Here is a 19,194-nt window from a genome sequence, read left to right as displayed (position 1 = left end):
GTTCTCAGGGTGAGGGAGGCGAGAATGGGGCTATAAGGTGGTATAAATAGTGGGCAACCCGGGGATTTTAGGGTTTCACCCAAACAGATGGACTCGCCGAGTCCATAATATGGACTCGTCGAGTCGCCGGCTCACGCGTGCCCTCAGACGCGACCCGACTCGGCGAGTCAGGCTAGAACTCGCCGAGTCCCTCTAGGAAAACTCACTATAATTACCAATAAATCAACATACCGGGAGCGGGTCGTTACATAATGAACATCCGAAGATTGTCCAATTGTCCTCTGTAGCAGCAGCAGGTTGGAGGAAGGGTTAGTCCCGTAGCTGACTCCTAATATAAGTGGTAACCTAATGATCATCCGAAGATTTTCATCTCATCCTCTGTTGCAACAGTAGGATGGAGGAATGGTTAGTTCCTATATCAATCTATCTATTATAAGTGATAACCTTAGACATTCGTGGATGTTCATCACCCAGTGGTGCTAACAGCTGGGTTCCGGAATGGTTAGTCCCGTCTAGACATCCCGTCGAACAGGGATAGGCAGGAAAATTTACACAGAAGGTACGAATAAATCTTCCTCATAACTCTAGGTACAAGTATCCAGGTAAGTGAATACAGGATAATGTATCTATGTAACAGTACTCATGTATCTTATTCATGTATCATGTAAGCATATGTAAACGTACTCATGTATCATGTAATCATATATAAATGTACTCATGTATCAGGTAATGTACTTGTGTAGAATCATGAATGAACTGACTCTTGTGTGATTCCTTGTAATAGGAATAATGTTTGATATCTTCAAATTATCCCTATGATAATTTACTGAAAGGTAATTGATTATTCAAGTAGGTTTATACACTTTTACTACTCAAGGGTGTGGGAAACTAAATGAAAGATGACAACTATAACATCAATACATATATAAGAATATAACTGTATATGCATAGTTTAGTTCAAGAATGTAAAATGGTTTTGTAAGACATCTAATGATTTTGAACAAATATAAAAAGTGACTTGATTTCATTTTGATAAACATTTCAAAAGTAATACATTTGATAACAAAGTATTTTAAAGATAGAAAACCATTTCATGCATCACATTTTGTAGTATGTGAAATCTGTTGAATGAAAACACAGTTATAAAATACATATAAATGATTTAATAACATGTTGTTTTCTACTTGTATCCCCCCCCCATTAAAGCATTTAAAATCATTTAAAACATTGATTAGGGGTATGAACTCACCTGTAGATGGTGGTTTGGATGAACTGAATGATGTAGGATTGCTAGGTGACAAGTGAAGACTTGTTCACACTCAATGATCCTAGTTAACATATAATCACACATATATGTATCCAATTAGACTTTAAAACACTAATTGAAAAAAGTTAAGACATCCTAAGGCATGTAAAACACCTTATATAAGTGCTACAAGCCATAAGGATTGCATCTAAGTGCTAAAGGACCTTGCTATTGTGTTTGGGGTTCAAGGGTAAACTCCTTTGGAGTTTACGGATTTGATGACCTTTACCCTAGGAGTTTACGGTAGTAAACTCAAGGGTTTACGGTCGTAAGCTCTAAATCTTTTGACCATATGATGATTTGAGGTTTTACAAGTCCTTTCAAGCATTTCTACTTGGTGGTTTGGCCTTTAGAAGAGATTAGGGCATCATTACACTCCTTTGAGGAGTTTACGGCCTCATGGTCATTTCTCTTTGGGTTTACTACCTTAAACTCATAAGTTTGGTATTTGGTGGGTTTTCAAGTCCTTAGCTTAGTCATGGAAATAGTCTAGGTTAGATTTAGACATAAGGAATAACCATTGAACTTTTATGGGACTTTTATGCACTTTTAGGGGTGTTTACGGTTTTGGGAGATCCCTAAACCGTAAACAAATAAAAATGGAAGTATTTGGTGCTTTTTTTGTGATAAACTCATTAAGGATGAAGCTAGACAAGTCCCTAAGGCATGGTGAATCATCTAGGCACCTTAAGGCACCACTTTGCACCATAAATGGTGTTTACGGTTTTGGGAGCCTCCCAAAACCGTGAACACCTTGATCTTGGTGTTCTTGCGAATTTTCTTTGATGTTAATATGTACTATAAGCTTAAGAATACTCAAGGATGGAAGTACTTACTATAAGGAAGCTTGGATTTAGCTAAAAGTCCAAGAACACTTAGTGTGCGTTCTTGGTGTTCTTGGTGTTTTTGGAAATCTAATCAAAACACAAAAGTGAATGGGTGAATAGATGCACAAACACTAGATTAAGTGTTTAATCAACTTGAAATGGATAGAACACTTACAACTTTGAAGATCTTGAATTGTTTCTAGTTTGCTACTTGAGAGGTTTTCTTGAGTTTACTCTTTTGGGAGTTTACTCTTTTGGATAAATCGGGAGTAAACTCATATTGACTAGACTTAAGGACTAAACTCATGGATAAGCATGAGTTTTCGGATTTTGGTATGATTTTTCGACTCAAACGAAATAGTTTGGCCGAGAGTTTCTAAGACGCGAGGTGTTTGCGGTTTTTAAAATTTAAAACCCGAGACGACACTTTTTTTCACCCGTTCGTTTAAAAATAATATTAAAATAATCAAACAAACTTTATATTTCTTAAAATAAGAAATAATGATATTAATTTATTGTACGAAGTGGTTGACTTCTAGGGTTTGACCGAATGGAAATTTCAGGTTGTCACTATATATATATATATATATATATATATATATATATATATATATATATATATATATATATATATATATATATATATATATATATATACACGGTATTGACACTCTCTCTTGTGGTTTCTAGCTACAACCCGACGGCAAGTCGAAGCAGGCATAACTTTCTTACCATAGTGACGTCTGATGAAGTGTCATGTTATTTCTTTCGGTATCAACAGTCATAGCTCGATTATAGGAACTCATCATAACTTTTTCAAACTAAAACTAGTTCCCATAAACTACTATTAGGATAAATCCAACTATGTAGTGATAGTACTCACAAACTCAAGGAAGCGATTTTAGGTCAACCAACACTCAACTATCTAAGACTCCCACTAGGAAGCTACCTATGGCAATAGTGATAGTACTCACAAACTCAAGGAAGCGAGTTTAGGATAAGAAAAACAACTAAAATACCCACACGTGTTTTATAACAATAAAACCTATGGACTCACCAACATGATGTTGACCTCTCAAACAACATGTATTTTCAAGAGAATGAACCCGCCTGAAGAACGAGATAACCCCGGTGATGCAGCTCGGGACTTATGTGCTTTTCTTTTGTAACCTACTTGTACCTAGAAAAATTGTGTAACATCTTTTATTTGATAAATAAATAGCTATGTTATTTTGTACATCCTGTGTATTATTCAATGTGTATCTTGGCCTGAGATCCCAACATCCTAACGTCGCACAGCTTGGCGATTTCGCCTCTACCCAGGGGTGTCACATCACCACTTATTTAAGCGAGTATTATACACTTTTACGTATATAGTTATCTAACATGCTCGGATTTTATAAACTTTATGCAAGGTAAATCATTATGACTTATCCACGTATCAGTTAGGGCTGGGAGCTTTTCGTATACATCATTCAGTGGTTTTTATAGTGAGATGCTATTCATACCCCTAGGTAGAAATACTTATAAGACTCGTACTACTATGACTGTTAATCATTCGGAGCGAGATACATATGTATAGATCTATAAGGGTTGACAACCTCACCTGTGGTTGCTAGCTACAACCACGAAGGCAAATCGAAGCAGGTGATATTTATATTATCAGCGCTACGACATCCAATGAAGTGTCGTAGAGGGTACTCTAGTCATATAGCTCGGTATAGAACTCACTATAAACATTGATAGTTTCTCTACAAACCATTGATTTGGTTTCTCTCCCACTTCAAAAACAATTATAAGTATGGTTTTATGGAAAAACACCTTTTGGTTTTCAAAGTTTCTTTAGAGGGCTCCTTACAAACACATTTTTAAGTATGGTTTTACTTACAAAGAAAGTACTTTTTGGTTATTTTAAAAGCATCACCACTGCTCTAGCAGAAAACCTATAACTCTCACCAACCTTGTGTTGATCCACAAAACTACATGTATTCTCAAGAAATCACTAGACAAGCATTTCAGATGACAGAATAGTCATGGATTTCTGGTGACCTAGTTTTTCTAGTTTTTGTTATAGCTGCCTAGTTGTTAAGGAAATTCATGTACTTTATTATCATCTGTAAGAACCTTTTATTCAAACTTCAAGATGAAATACAACTACTGTTTCGTTATTTTTGTACTTGTGTTATATATCCAATTGCCTGAGATCCATGAACTAAGTCGCACAGCCCAACATGTTTCGGTGCCTCGGCCGGGGGTGTGACACAAATATACTCCAGTCACTCCATTTCCCGAAAGATTGGTGAGCATGAAGAAGGAACGGGAAGATAACGCAATCATGCAAATGTTCTAAAAGTCAATATCTCACTCCTTGATGCCATCAAAAAGGTTCCTAGATATGCTAATCTCTTAAAATAACTTTGCATATCTAAACGAAACTCAAATGTAATGAAATACTAAAATTCGATGAGAACAATTCAGCGGTTTTGCAAAAATGATGCCCTGAAATTAAAGGATCCCAATGTCTTTACCGTACCTTGCAAATTGGGGAATCTTGATGTACCTCGAGCTATGCTTGACTTGGGTACATCTATAAATGTCCTACCATACTCCGTTTACAAATTAATTAGTGTAGGAACATTAAGAAAAATTGGTGTAATGTGCCTCGAGCTATGCTTGACTTGGGTACATCTATAAATGTCCTACCATACTCCGTTCACATCTATAAATGTCCTACCATAATCCGTTTACAACTTGTCATTCGGTCGATAGTACACCCAAAAAGTGTCCTAAAGGACATGTTAGTGCAAACCAATGAACTTGTTATCCCGACTGATTTTTATGTTCTAGATATGGGAGATGATGACTCCCCAAATTCAAGTTCCATACATTTGGGTAAACCTTATCTTAAAATAGAAAAAACAAAAATCGATGTTTACAATGGAACTTTATCAATGGAATTTGATGGGGAAGTCATTAACTTCAATATATATGAAGAAATAAGGTACCCAAGAACTCACACATCTACAAGAACAAGACCAAATCATTTAACGAAAAGTACATTTCATGTAAGACCTTTAAGATAGGTCAAAAGACATTACACTATGACTCTTGATACGTATTTTAAGTACTAGTTTTAAACCAACTACTTTAGACTAATTGATAGGCGATAGGAGTGTACCTAATCGATTAATAGGATAGTTCAGGTAAGTTGAGTATCGAACACAGGAAACAAAAATAACAGCTAAAATTACCTACTAAAGTTATCTAAGTAAATTAAGCAAATAAAAGGGGGTTTTCCAGTTTTGCAAGTTTAGAAACGTAAAAGCAATTAACAAATAAGCACTTTAAACTAAAGAAGAAACAAGAAAACGGTTTTGAAATCAAGATATAAAAAAGATTTTCATTTAGATACGATTCACTTACTCATATGGTTGATTTCGTGGAAAGTGCAATGGATTATAGTGTTGTTGTTTACCGATTCCTAGATTGATTAGAATTATGATAAAAAATACTAATCATTTAGCTAAACAAGTTCATTCATTCAGATATCAAGTGGACAAATAAACAAGTAAGCTAGTCATAAGTTTGAATTATGGAAGACTTGTAATTTTGATTAACATAAATGGTTTATAAATATTAATTCAATACATGATTGTTCTTCGTATATTAGCTTTCATATCAATTTACCAACTTTTCTATTTAATCCTAGGTTTTTTATCAAAACACTAGTCCTATAACCTTGTTACTCACAAAATCATAAGATTAAAGCCAACTAAGAAAGATAGTTCATCAAGTCTCAATTAAACTCAACAATAAACAGAAAAGAAGTTGTCATTAACATAAAAGGTTCTTTTAACAAGCAACAATAATAAATAAACAACTAGCAATAATCCAAATCCACTCAATCAACACATACTACTTGACAGAAGTAAAAACGAAAATCACTTTGATAGACATGATCAAAACAAAGTAATAGAGTAACTAGAAGCCGTCAATAACTTCCAGTATATGTTAGGGTTGAGAGTCAAAACGATCAATAAATAGCTGCCAAAAATCACATCCCACGTCGTGGCAAACAGGCTCCACGGCGTGGCAACCACTTAAAACGCGTATTCTCCAAGGCATGTAGATCAGATCGTGAATAACAAACTCACCACGGCATGGCTAGGAATCTCCACGCCATGGGCTTCAAAACTGTTGATTTCTTTGACTCTGATTGACTTGGTTCAATATTCCTACATACAACTCTGCATTTGCTTTCTTTTCATCTAAGCATGTCTTCACTGCTACAAAATTGAATTTAAACAAATTAAGTACCTTTCGTCCTATAATAAGCATAATTATAGCTAAAAATATTTAAGATAAAGCATAAAATATATGAATTAGTATTCACATATCAACCCTCGTCTAAAATGGTTTTTTTGGTAAGTTACGGTTCAGTGGATGGGACCGTTCATTGTTACTAATGTCTATGATCTTGGTGCAGTCGAGGTTAAAAGTAATATATAGGAAAAAAGTGATCAAAGTTAATGGTCAAATGTTGAAGTTGTTTTATGAAGGTTTCCAAGAATAGGACGTGTAGGTTGATTGCTTGAAACGCTGAGACTATGTCAAATAACATTTGAAGAGTAAAAGTCAATCCAAAAACGACTAACCGTAAAGCAACTCGGAAGTATTTTCTTTCCTTTTTTTGATTTATTTACTCTATTGTCTCTATGTTGCAGTGTTTTAAGTCCTTTTGGAGGCCCGATGCAAAACAATAGAGAGTAGTGTTTTAAAAGGCTAAAAAAATACAAATTTCAAGAAGGAAATAAAAACGCACGAGCGGTCGTGAGTTTTGGCTGTGAGCTTCGTTGAGCTTTTAAGAGCTTTTGGACCAAAACAAAACCCTATTATTTTTATCTTATTTAATATTACATATTTCTGAAAAAAAAATGCAACTAATTTTACCAAATATTTCTATATAAATAAAAGTAAACCCTATCAGAACATACTAATAACTATCTACTTTGAATGACACTTGAAAGCAGCAAAAACCTACTATTTGTTATTGTTCAAAATGGTGGAAAAACACAAAATGTTTATACAAACACAACAAAACAGTCACACTATACAAAGGGAAAACTTTTACCCTACATGTAAGCAACCAAACAAACCAACAACCCAAATCACATCTCCAGTCATGTCACATTCCCTCCACCAACACCACCGCCACCAACACCGCCACCCCGCAACCCTTGAAGACACATATGAAGTGCTCTTTGAACATTATCCGCCACCACCCTCAACCTCCCCTGACTCCCATCACCACCACCACCACCATTCATCTCCACCGTCCTGACCACCCTCTGCTTACAATACTCCCAATCCTCCACCCTCACCCAACACGACCTCCCACCATGACTCCCTTCCATCCCAAGAAACCCAACATTCGGATTCTCCCCAAACGAATACTTCAACCTCACCGACACACAGTACGGCAACCAAGCGGCACCACCAGCGGCATTTATATGTGGGATAAGCGCCGGGTCAAGCACCACCGTCAACCCAAAGTCAACCGCATTATGCCCCCGGTCATAATGTATATTACTTTTCGTCGCCGGAGAGTTTCCGTTTCCGTTTCCATTTCCGGTTGCGTTCTCCGGCGACAGAGCCTCAACTCCGGTGTGGTTCTCGAGGCAGAGTTCGATTCGCGATCGCTGAGCTGGCGGGGTGTCGGATGCTGACTGGGACGCGAGGGATTTTTTCCACGCGATGAGTTTGAGGAATTCGCGGAGGACAGAGATTGGGAGGGTCAGGAGGGTGATGAAGGAGGCGACACGGGACGCGTCGTAGGGTTCCGACGCGACCCGGCGGCTGAAGTAGTCGCAGATTTCGCTGATTTCTGATTGGGTGAGCTCTTCTTGGGCTGTGATTGCGTTTGGTTGTTGGTTTTGGTTTTGTTGTTGTTGGGAATGATGGAAGCGTTTTACACTTAAAACTTGGAGAAGAAGTTGGACTCTGTGGACACTCACTGCAAATACATACCCACTGCAACAAAAAATAATATTTTTTTTTTATAATTCCATTGATATGTTTATTATAATTTAAGTAATAAGTAATTATTTCTTACCCCACAAAAAAGCGCAAAGCGGGTTGCTCTTGATCCAAATTCAACAGTGCACCTTCATTATCCTTCAAAATGGATCCGAGAATCTCCTTCAATAGCTCAGGTAACTGAGCAAACAGCCATAAAACTCCAAGGTACTTGAGGATCCCTCTAAGAACCTTTTTAAGAGCAACAAGTGGGACCCACCCACCACCATAACCACCATCATCACCGAGTCCGATAATAGCAGTATTCAGCTCCCCCCTAACATGAGCCGGAACAACCGCCCCAGGCGCCCTACGTAACCCCAATCCCGGGCTCCCTAAACCCGAAGATGTCGGCATCGCGGTTGCACCCCGACTAAACGGTTGAACCCCGGAACGCGCGATTCCGGCGGGACTCACTCTGTTTCCATTCAAACCGGAACTGGAATTCGTCGATCCTTGACCCGAGAAATTATTCGGGTCTAAACCGTTTAACTCCTGAGCAACGTGCTCCATGATGAAGGGTCGGAATTGGGGACAAGGTAGCGACCCTCCGGCGGTAGGGCCACCCTTCGGTGGGGTGGCGGGTTGCAGCCAGACTTGGTCTCCAGCGAAACACCGCATGTCCACCGCGAAATATTTCCGGTATATTATTCGGATCCAATACGGGCCACGGAGAACAAACGAGACATCGATTGGTAGAAGAGAGCTCGGGACGATTCCGGGGCCGCCGCGGGCGGCGGCTGTGGCGGCGGTTAACATGGCCGCCGTGTGGGTTCCGAGATTTGTGGCGGCAGGTGAAGAAGTGTTGTTGTATGTGTTTGGTTTTGAGAGAGATGAAGAAGGTGCAGTGTTGGGGACCCCAGAAACAGGGGCAGCTCGGGCAGGACGTGTTGCAGCTGCTAGGGCATGTAAGGGTCCCGCTGTCAGACGGATGCAGTCCAAAAGAGATGAAACTTCCGTCCCATTGATGAAATCCTCCAAAAACTGAAAATGAAAAATTAATCAATCAGACATTATAAATTATAAAATAAATAATAATAAGAGTAAATTACAAGAATGGTCATTTGTACCTTTGTATGAGGCCAAAGCTGATCAGGTGAAACATGCATTGTACATCCATTTTTACCCGATTCCCATTCCACTACAAACCTTGCAAGAACTCCGGAACCAAAACTAAACCACAAACTCATCAACCCAACGGCCTCAATCTTAAACGCCCTCCTCATCTGTTCCGGATACTTCCCAACTCCGGAATCGGAATTACTTCGGCTTTCGTCTTTCTCATCGGAATCAATAAGTAGCTTCCTCATTCCCAAAGCAAAAGTCCGAGCATTCGCTAGCCTTTCAATATCAGCAACCAGCTTTCGAATACTATCGGATTCAACCGAATTATAAGTCAACACAACACCATCGGAATCATACCGAATATGCGAATCAATATCGGAAGTATTCGCAATCCTAACACCCGAACCCCAAGGCATGGTAAAGCTGCCCGAGTTGCCCGAGCTGCCCTTTTGAAGTTCGTACAAGTCCATGAAGTGTTGATCGTTGATTTTCACGTCCCAATACATGCTGCCCGGGCTGCCCAAGCGCAAGCAAATATGTTCCCATGTGTCACCTCGGGCAAAGGGGAGTCGAAACCATATGTTTGAAGATGCGTTTCGTAGGCCCACTTCTTCAGCGTATGGAATGTCGAGGGCGTCCATTTGACTGGTCAAACGGGCGTGTTTGATGCAGAGAGAGCAATGGCGGACTACGTGAAGAAGGGCAGAAACGTAAATACTTGATGGGGCATCTCCTTTGTTTGCTTCCGCTATAAGGTTTACGTATCGGTATTTTTCCATGTTGCTGAGTGTCCCCGAGGGGTTTTTGGTAATTTTCCTTCTTTTTGAGGGTTCTTCAAGGGTTTCTGAGGGTTTGAGTGATGGGAGTAAGTCTAACATGTCTAATAAAGCACGTTTTCTTGATCCGGGATCATATCTGATTGGAGAGTCTGATAGTGAGGCTGAAAAAGAGGAATATTTAGAGTAAGATAGAATTGAAAAAACTTTAAATAAAAAAAAAAAATTTAAAAAAAACACCTGAAGTTCCAGCAACAGAATTTCTAAAACCAGAATGTGGAGATCTAGAAGCCGAATCTTGATCAGAAAGTTTCTTCATAACTGTAGTCCTTCCAGGGGGAGAAATGAGAGAAGAAGTGGTGGGCCCAGATTGGGGCCTACCTTTATAACTACTACCCATATTATTATACAACAAGCTATTACTAAAGGCATTACCAAAAGTCTGAACAGGAAAGCCAGGGGCAGTTGACCGTCTTTCTTGGTCAAAAACTTCATCCACAATAGAAGAAAAAACCGATAAAAGACCAGAAGAAGAAGCAGAAGCAGAAGCAGAGGTTTCATTGCCCAAATCAGAAAGAAGAGTATGATCAGAAGTGGGGTCAGATGTTAGGGAAAGGGTCAAACTGGGTTGACTTTCAAGAATGTGCATTTGATTTATATCAATGTTTTTAGCACGTGTGACAAGATTTGAGATACCAGAAGGTTCGTGTTTTGCAGATGGATCTGGTTGAGTTTCTAAGAGCTTGAAAATAGGGGTAAAGTTGTCTTCGAGTTGCATTAGGAGGAAATAAGAGCTCCCACAATCTGGGAATCCCATGAGAAGCATGTTGGAGCTGTTTAAGATTTGTTTTGGTACTTTCACTGGAGAAAAACCGTGTTCAAACACCTGAAAAGGTAATATGTTTAGAGGATTGGAAGTTTTTAAGGAAATTTAAGGATTTTAGATTAAGAAATGTTATTACCTGGAGTCCTAAAAACCTCCCAATACATGCAAATAAATGAAGTAAGCTTTTGCTTTTCAAGCTTATGAAAGCTTCAGCTGCAGTCATACTTCCTTGATTTAGTGCTTCCTCACATTCTCTTAAGGCTGAAGATGTAACTGTACTTCTTGATGAATGAAGAAGAAACCTCCCACTCCTGCATATTAAAAAAAAGGTAAAAGACAGAAGGTAGTGTTTGGAAAGGAATGGAATGGTTCATTCCATTGGTGTGTGATTCCTTCCATCACAGAATGGAATGCAAAAATGCAATATAACCCATTTCTATGTATGTAAGTTTAAGTGACACAAAGTCTTTTTTACAAGTTTTCATGATTTATGCTTTCACACATTAGACGACATTATACCCAGCCATAACACTTGTAGTGCTAATATTTTAGCACCTCAGTACCTCAATTCAACATTTTATCAGAATAAATTTACACAAATACATACATACATATATACATACATACATACATATATATATATATATATATATATATATATATACATATAGATATAGATATAGATATAGAATTATAGATATATTAACAGATTAGAGTAAAACCTTATATTTATTCCAAGTGTAAAAAATGATGAACCATAGGCACGGACACGTAGTACTTCCTGTCCTTCAGATTCTGACTGGTTGTCCTGCACATAGAAACAAATGAGCATAATCAACTTATCAACTTGAAGAATCACAACATAACCTGACATGAAGTATCTCACTCTGGTTACATGAATTACAGATGAAAATGAAAAAAGGTGAAAAAAAAATAGAATCACAAGAATGATATCAATGAGGGGGAAAAAAAAGAGGACAAAAGTGTTTCATTTTAACTGACCTTTTCGTACTCATCAACAGGTGAATCAACTGGGGTGTGAAGAAGAACATCACCTGCAGCTCGACCAATATGACTATTTTGCCCCAACTCTTTATAAATTTCAAGCAGACGAGTATACTTATTACAGCATATAGCTCTTAGCAGCAATTTCTCAACATCAATACAGCTCTGGTCAATTGAAAACTCTGCCTCCTTGTTAGTCAAAGGGTCAATGACAAATGAACTATGTAGACACTTTATCCGCAAGTCTAACCCTGGTTCAATCTTAATAAAAGGACAAGAACCCGCATCTGATGTCCCACTGTTCTTCTCACATTCCAACCAGTAAAGAATCTTTAACCCTGGAGTCCTTAAACCACCAGAATCAGTCTCTCCATCTTGACCAAGTTGTATAGAACTTTGACTTGAACTACCATCAGATATGAGTTCAAACCGAATTGCATCTTTCCATCTACCTGCCCTTAGTGCTTGAACTTGTCTTATAACAGTATCCATAATAAGAGCTACACAGAATTCATGTAAAATAGAATACAAAGTTGCAAATGGAGTATCAGAAGCTGCCATTCTGCGTTCCAAATCATCTCCAAGAACAAATCGTCTCATTTCTTCAAGCTTAACTAAACCAGTTCTCTCACCAACAAGTACTTCTAAATGCAAGATTCTCCACATTGAAAGGTGCCCACGGTAGCCAAGGGTTAGTAGTACCTTAAACTCTCCTTGGACAAAAAGATGGACTGTTCCATCAAAGATCTTGACTTCTGTGAACTCTTTGGGAAGTGGTGTTTCGAGTAGTTTTGATCTGACTATGGTGTCTAATTTCTTTAATACAGGTTTCTGTTGTTTCTCGGTTAATGTGGTTTGGATGCCTACATCTTCTGTGCACTTTGGCAAACGTTGGTATGTGCCTGTAAGGAGAACTTCAATGGCAGATGGAACATCATAAATTGGAGCACGAGCTTGTTGTAGTCCCTCGTGCATGAAAAACATTGAATCTGCAGCTTGAGTGAAGCATGTTTCATGACTTGACAGCGTTGATGCAAGTTGTTGACTATATTGTATCAGTGGTACCTGCATATCAGAATTCAGAAGGGATTATCATCTCATTTGGACAATGAGGCGCTGCGTTCTTGTTGATTTTCTCCTTTCTCGAATTTCCCAATGAAATTTTAAAACGACTGGTTAAAAAGGCATCTAGTTCCCAGATTCAGTTGGATTGGAAATATAAATAGAATGTCATCACAAAACAAGAAGGGGAAATCAAACCTATGTTTTGGAAACAATAATACGAAAAATCTATTGCAGAAAGAAGGATTGGAAAAATGCTAACCTGTTGGCACCACTGCGCGAGAACATTGAGTCGGAGCATACGCTGCTGAGTCTTAACAAGATACTTGAGTATGCTAATCTTCTTTTCAGAATCCGACATTTCAGAAGATTTCGATTTCTCCACCAATTCCTTTAAAGAAAGGTATGATTCCTCTGCAGCTCGACTCACCAGAGTCGAAAAATCCACCGATTCTTGACCTATCTCCGCCATTTTAGGTATCTCGTATTATTATTTATGTATTTCCGCTAATTGTTGATAGCCTCAATAGTTCAGTGAGCACACATCGAATTTAATACAATTAGGGCTCGCAATTAGCGAATCAAATCATCTCTCTCCTCCTATTCTTCTCACTTTAACTCCACGGCGCCACCGATCGGAGAAGAGCACCAACGTCGCCACCAGCTGCAGCGCCTCCAGCCGCTCCGGCGTCGCCCTATGTCTGCTTCCGCCGCGAATCTTGTTTACTTCGACTTCTCGAGTCCGCTGGCAAATTGTCACTAGAAATCCTTTTTTCATGAATATATACAAGAGAAATAAAGACCCCAGGTCAAAAGGTATAAATTTACAAAAACAACCCGAAAGTCCTATATACTAACAAACTCTTCCCCTATATTCCCGAAAATTACAATCTTACAACTTTAAGTGTTTTCCTTTAACCTTATGGATAGATTAACAAGAATTAGGGGGTGTTTGATATAGTTGCTAACTGGGTCCAATACCGTACCCGGTCCGAAAAAAACCAATCAACGTGTTTGTTATCGAATTTATAATCAACGACTCGATCCAAGGATAAGATTCGGTCCAAGAATTTGATCTGATTCGGTCCCTTCTATTACACTGCTGGACCGGGACAACATCTAAGGAATATGTTTGCTTTCCTATTTTCCCCTATCTCATTGTGAACGCCTCCACAAAAGAAACCAACGACGACCTGTAAATCGACAATAGCCATCGACGACCTATTACTCGGTGAACGTCTTCTTCCTCCGACGAACATCCTCTTTTGAGCAAATGAGTTTTGCTGGTTTTTTTTTTTTTTTTGCTTGATTTTTGTTGAGATGTTCGATTTTTGCTACTCATTTTTTGTTGTTTGAATTTTGTAGGTTGATTGATGATGCCCGCAAGGTGTTTGTTAGATTGCCTGCTTGGAACACCATTATTGTCGGATAAGCTCAAAATGGTTTTGCAGGGAGAACAATTGAATTGGTCTCACAGATGGCTTTTCCCATCACCATAATCTCACTACTCCATGTTGTTGTTAATCTTGGCTATTGAACAATCTTAAGGAATATAATGATAAATGACTTTTCCAGAATGTGGTGTTTGGATGTTGATTTTGTGTTTTATATATTTATGTCTTTTTTGTGTAGCTCCTCTTATGTACAAACAAATCTTGCAAAAGAAAGGTGATATGAATTGTATATCTATACACTTGCACAGAAAAAATATGATGTAAGTTCAGTGTTCTGCATTACAACATGATAAAGAATATTTTAATATACTCTCATTGTGATTTTGTACTTTCTATTTTTTTTCAAAATGAATACAAGGTTTTTGATTTGTTATTTGAATAACAACAATGGAGTTTAGAGGATGAGAGAAGGAGAAAGTTGAGAGCAATGTTGTAACATCCCGACTCCTATGTATAATATTTATATATCTATTTATGAGTTGAGTGAGCAACTCTATGAGTGGGTGCCCCAACTCATCAAGTAGATACGAATTTTCCACGTGGGTTTTACAACCAACTCGGCGAGTCGGAAAGACCAACTGTGCGAGTTGGTGCTGTGTGAGGAAACCCTAATTCTTCGAGGTTGGGTCATATTTAAAAGACCTTAAGCCCTCATTTCATCCTCACCAGTCATCATATCCCTTGAGTTAAACCCTAAACCGTCTAGAGCGAGATAAGAGAGAAAATAGAGTTAAATCTTGGGCGTTTTTGTGATCATTGTAAGAGAAGAGAGAAGAATCACAACAAGGAATGAGAAAGGACTGTTGGATCTGGTGTTATTTCGTCCACATCTTCTGTTGAAGGTAAAAAGTGTCCACATTTATCACTATGTTGATTAGATCTCATGATTATCGATTTTTAGGGTTTTTTCATCTTTTCCTTGAGACTTTGAATGTGTTGAGCTTATCAGGAGATTGAGACTTCAGATCTGGACCTTGTGAGGTCCCTAGAATCCAAAGGTCCCAGCTTTATTCATCTTGAGAAGAGCCTTTATGATTAATACATCAAATGGAACTTGTATTTCAAGCCCAAAGTCTCATGCATGGACGTAAAAATTATAGCTTTACGTGGTATATCAGCCTTAGAGGCTAGATCTAGAGTTTGTAGTTATGAATCTGCCTTAAAACGTCTGAATGAGCACATAAACTAAATGGACTGGCCGAGTCGATGAGCTGACTCGACGAGTCAGCTAGGGTTTTCCCCAATGAGTCTGGACATGAGTAACTCGGCGAGTTGATGAGACAACTCGACGAGTTAAGTTGGATTTTTGTGACATTTCTGAGGAAACGAGGGGACTTGACAAGTCACATAGATGTACTCGACGATTCCGATCAACATGGACTGTTGACTCAAGTGTTGAGTTCTGTTGACTTTAGGGTTTTGACCGAATGGTCTTATTCGAGCATAGCCATGAGAGGCTAATGAGATGTGTGTGGTATTTTAGGGAACTCACTAAGCTTTGTGCTTACCGTGTTATGTGTTATGTATTTCAGGTACTTCTCAAGATCACGGGAAGGCGTCGGCTTGATTGTACATACAAGACTGAGTTTTGTATTAAGGATCCTGGATATTATTATTATGCACATGTGTTTTAATAATTTGATATTTTAGGGATTTTGTGATTTTGTTAATGAGATTGATGTGATTTTTAAATGAAAATTTTGTTTGAAATTTTATGGTGTTACAAATGTGTATGTCGACTAGAAAATAAGAAAATAAAGTATAAGGGTAATATGGTCATTTGCCATCATTCACCACATTCAGTTAAACAAATAATCAAACAACATAAACTAAGTTAGATGTGGACTCAGTCAGAACTTCTAACTCAGTCAGCTCCAACCTAGTTAGCGACTATCAAACGACCACTTAGAGATGACAACATGCATCTCATCCTCATAACTGAATCCTCACCCTCATCGCCATAAGCTTCCCATCCCATACCCAGCCCAACGGAGAATCAATGATTATTTTAATGACAAGTTTATGCTAAATTTCAACAATTACTGCTAAAATTATAGGGTTGTACGTGAGATTTTGGACACTCTATGTAGTTTAACAAAAGAATAGGCCCTAAAACTTGAAAGATCTAAAATTTTAAGCAAAAAATTTATAAAGATTCATTTCTATAGCAAAATACATAAAAATTAAAATTTTATTCAAAATAATACACAAAAAGAAATTTGCTTCTACTTGAAAACAATTATCTCCTAATATTCGTTGAAATAAGTTTTTAAATAACATCTTCATAAGTAACTTCATCCAAAATATTGCGATCAATTATCATCAAAGCCAATCTATTAATTTGTTTTTGGTTCATTGTAGATCGTAAAATAGGACTTCAAAATCTTCAATTTGAAAAAACTCAATTTTACAGATGTAACAGTAATATGAATAGTCAACATAATTCTATATGTAATAGATGTAATAGGAAAACAATCAACATGCTTTAAAAACTTTTGAATATCAATTGTTGTCATTTTTTTCTTAAGCAGAAGATGTATAAGTAATTTAAACTTAACATATAAGTTATTTACATCAATATCCGATTGTTCATCTTTCTTGAGTGAATTTTCAGAAGACTTACCACAAGAATTTAAGGTTATATCATCTAATGAAAGTAATTTTTCTAAAAAATAAAAAACCGAATATGTTGTCATATTGTAACTATTGTTGATATTATTCAAAACTTGTAGTTAGGGAAGTAATTACTTTGATCAACAATATATATAAAAAATTCAACCCTAAAAGTCGATTGTGCGGATTATGAAACACAAGGATAAGTATTGTCTGAAATCTGATCAAAATGTTTTTTTTTTTCTTTTAATTTCATGTCTTTTAGGAAATATTGGATCAATTTCTATTTCCAAGGCAATATCTTCTGAAATTTGTAAAGGATTTAAAAAATCAATTTCTATATATTCCTTAAAAATGGAAATCAACTCCTTTATTTTTTTTTCATAGCAACATTAATAAGCATATCTTTTGATTGCAACTGTTTCCTAACTAAATTAATAGTACTTCAATTTTCATACCAAATTACTAGTGTCATTATAAACTAAAAGTTATCAAATTTATTTTTTGCTAAGGATTTAGCTTTACTTGTTATTTTTGGATCATTATCATTTTTAGCAACTTAAAGTAACACTTCTTGTATAACAAAATTTTGAAATCTTATAGCTTTAACACTATCAACATGACTCTCCCAAAGAGTGGATAACTAAGATTTAGGAGTTAATCATTCCACGTTATCTTTTAAAATTTGTCATCTTTTGGTGGAATTTGCAAAAAAAATGTATAGATATGTTGTATTGTTCCAAAAATATCATTACCCTTACCACAAGTATTAATTATATCACATAAAGTTAAGTTCAAACAATAACAACCACAAAGAGTATAAAAAGCTTTAGAGTTTATATCTAGAAGTCTTTTTTGCACTCCTTTGTGTTTTCCTTCCATATTTGATCCATTGTCATAACCTTGTCCACAAACATTACTGTAACACCCTGATTCTTCTATATATATATATATATATATATATATATATATATATATATATATATATATATATATATATATATATATATATATATATATAAATTAAACTTCTGTTTGGTCCCAATTAAAAACTGATAATAAAGCATTTATTCATAAAACTATTCCTTCCAGTGTTACATAAATCATTGTCATTGAGAGTAAATAGCAAAAGACTTTGTATTTTCAAAGTTGCAATGTGGTTGTAGTCAAGTTGGATTCTTCTCAAGTAATACTACAAAAGATTAATAACAACGGGAAAGCGAAAATGTTTAGTGAGCCTATTTAACACTCACCAATTATATTAATCATATACCTCCAAATAGTGTATAAACTCAAACAATGTATGAATCTTAATATGTATTGGACACATTGAGGAGGATTGATCACACATCACATTATGATCAAGGGAAGACTAATCACATTAATGACATAATTTTCTTACCCTTAACTGATTATGAGAGGGACATCATCAGTAAGTCCATCACTTTCACCTATACCTATATATGAAGACTTTTAATCATACATCGTGCCATGATTGTCTCTTACCCTACCCCTCCCACTGATTCTGCAAAGGATATCCTCAATTAGTCCATCCCTCTAACTTATTCTACTATACCAAATAGGATATGCGTCCCTCTAATTTATTCTACTATACCAAATATGATACCCGTAGAAAGTATACACATGAATAGACAAAGCTAACATAATAAATGAATTAATATAAGTTACTTGAATAGTCTTGATTAAGCTAACTAGATTAATTTTGAAACGTCCCAAAAATTAACACCAAAAGTTTTATTTTAATTATGATAAAACTGTCAACCCAAACGTGATTTATAAAACCATGATAGAATCAAATTGTAACCAAAACATCCAGATACGTCAGAGTCAAACAAAAATGTGGAACAATATGGTGTGTGTGATGCGATCACCCCGAGCTCTTCTATTTGGATCCAGAAGCACCTGAAACATAAACTAAAACCATAAGCACGAAGCTTAGTGGGTTCCCCAAAATGCCATATATCATACATATCAAACATATAATGGGCCCTGCCTGTCATCGTGTCCGGCCCAACATTGTCCCCCTGGCATCGAGCCCCGCCTGGCATCGAGCCGCACTCAGAATAGATATGTCAACAATATGAGATGGGCCCCGCCATATCACATTCATCAAGCCATGACTGGCATCGGACCTGCCTCATATACATACAAGCATATAAACACA

General features: G+C 37.0%; 1 protein-coding gene across 1 annotated transcript; it reads right to left on the bottom strand.

The window, feature by feature from the left end:
• Positions 1-7,153: 7,153 nt before the first annotated feature.
• Positions 7,154-13,693, bottom strand: SWP (RNA polymerase II transcription mediator). Its single transcript, XM_078958233.1, has 8 exons — positions 13,205-13,693; positions 11,878-12,945; positions 11,598-11,683; positions 11,012-11,186; positions 10,290-10,935; positions 9,279-10,213; positions 8,246-9,192; positions 7,154-8,163 (listed from the first exon to the last, which is right to left on the bottom strand). The coding sequence occupies exons 1-8, from the start codon at positions 13,412-13,414 to the stop codon at positions 7,314-7,316; spliced, it is 4,917 nt and encodes a 1,638-aa protein (XP_078814359.1). The 5' UTR covers positions 13,415-13,693; the 3' UTR covers positions 7,154-7,313.
• Between the last annotated feature and the right edge of the window lie 5,501 nt (positions 13,694-19,194).

This window comes from Lactuca saligna, chromosome 5 (assembly GCF_052625555.1).
Source record: "Lactuca saligna cultivar CGN05327 chromosome 5, ASM5262555v1, whole genome shotgun sequence".
Taxonomy (NCBI): Eukaryota; Viridiplantae; Streptophyta; class Magnoliopsida; order Asterales; family Asteraceae; genus Lactuca; species Lactuca saligna.
The sequence above is the reverse complement of the archived record's forward strand: the minus strand, read 5'-3'. Positions and strand labels throughout refer to the sequence as shown.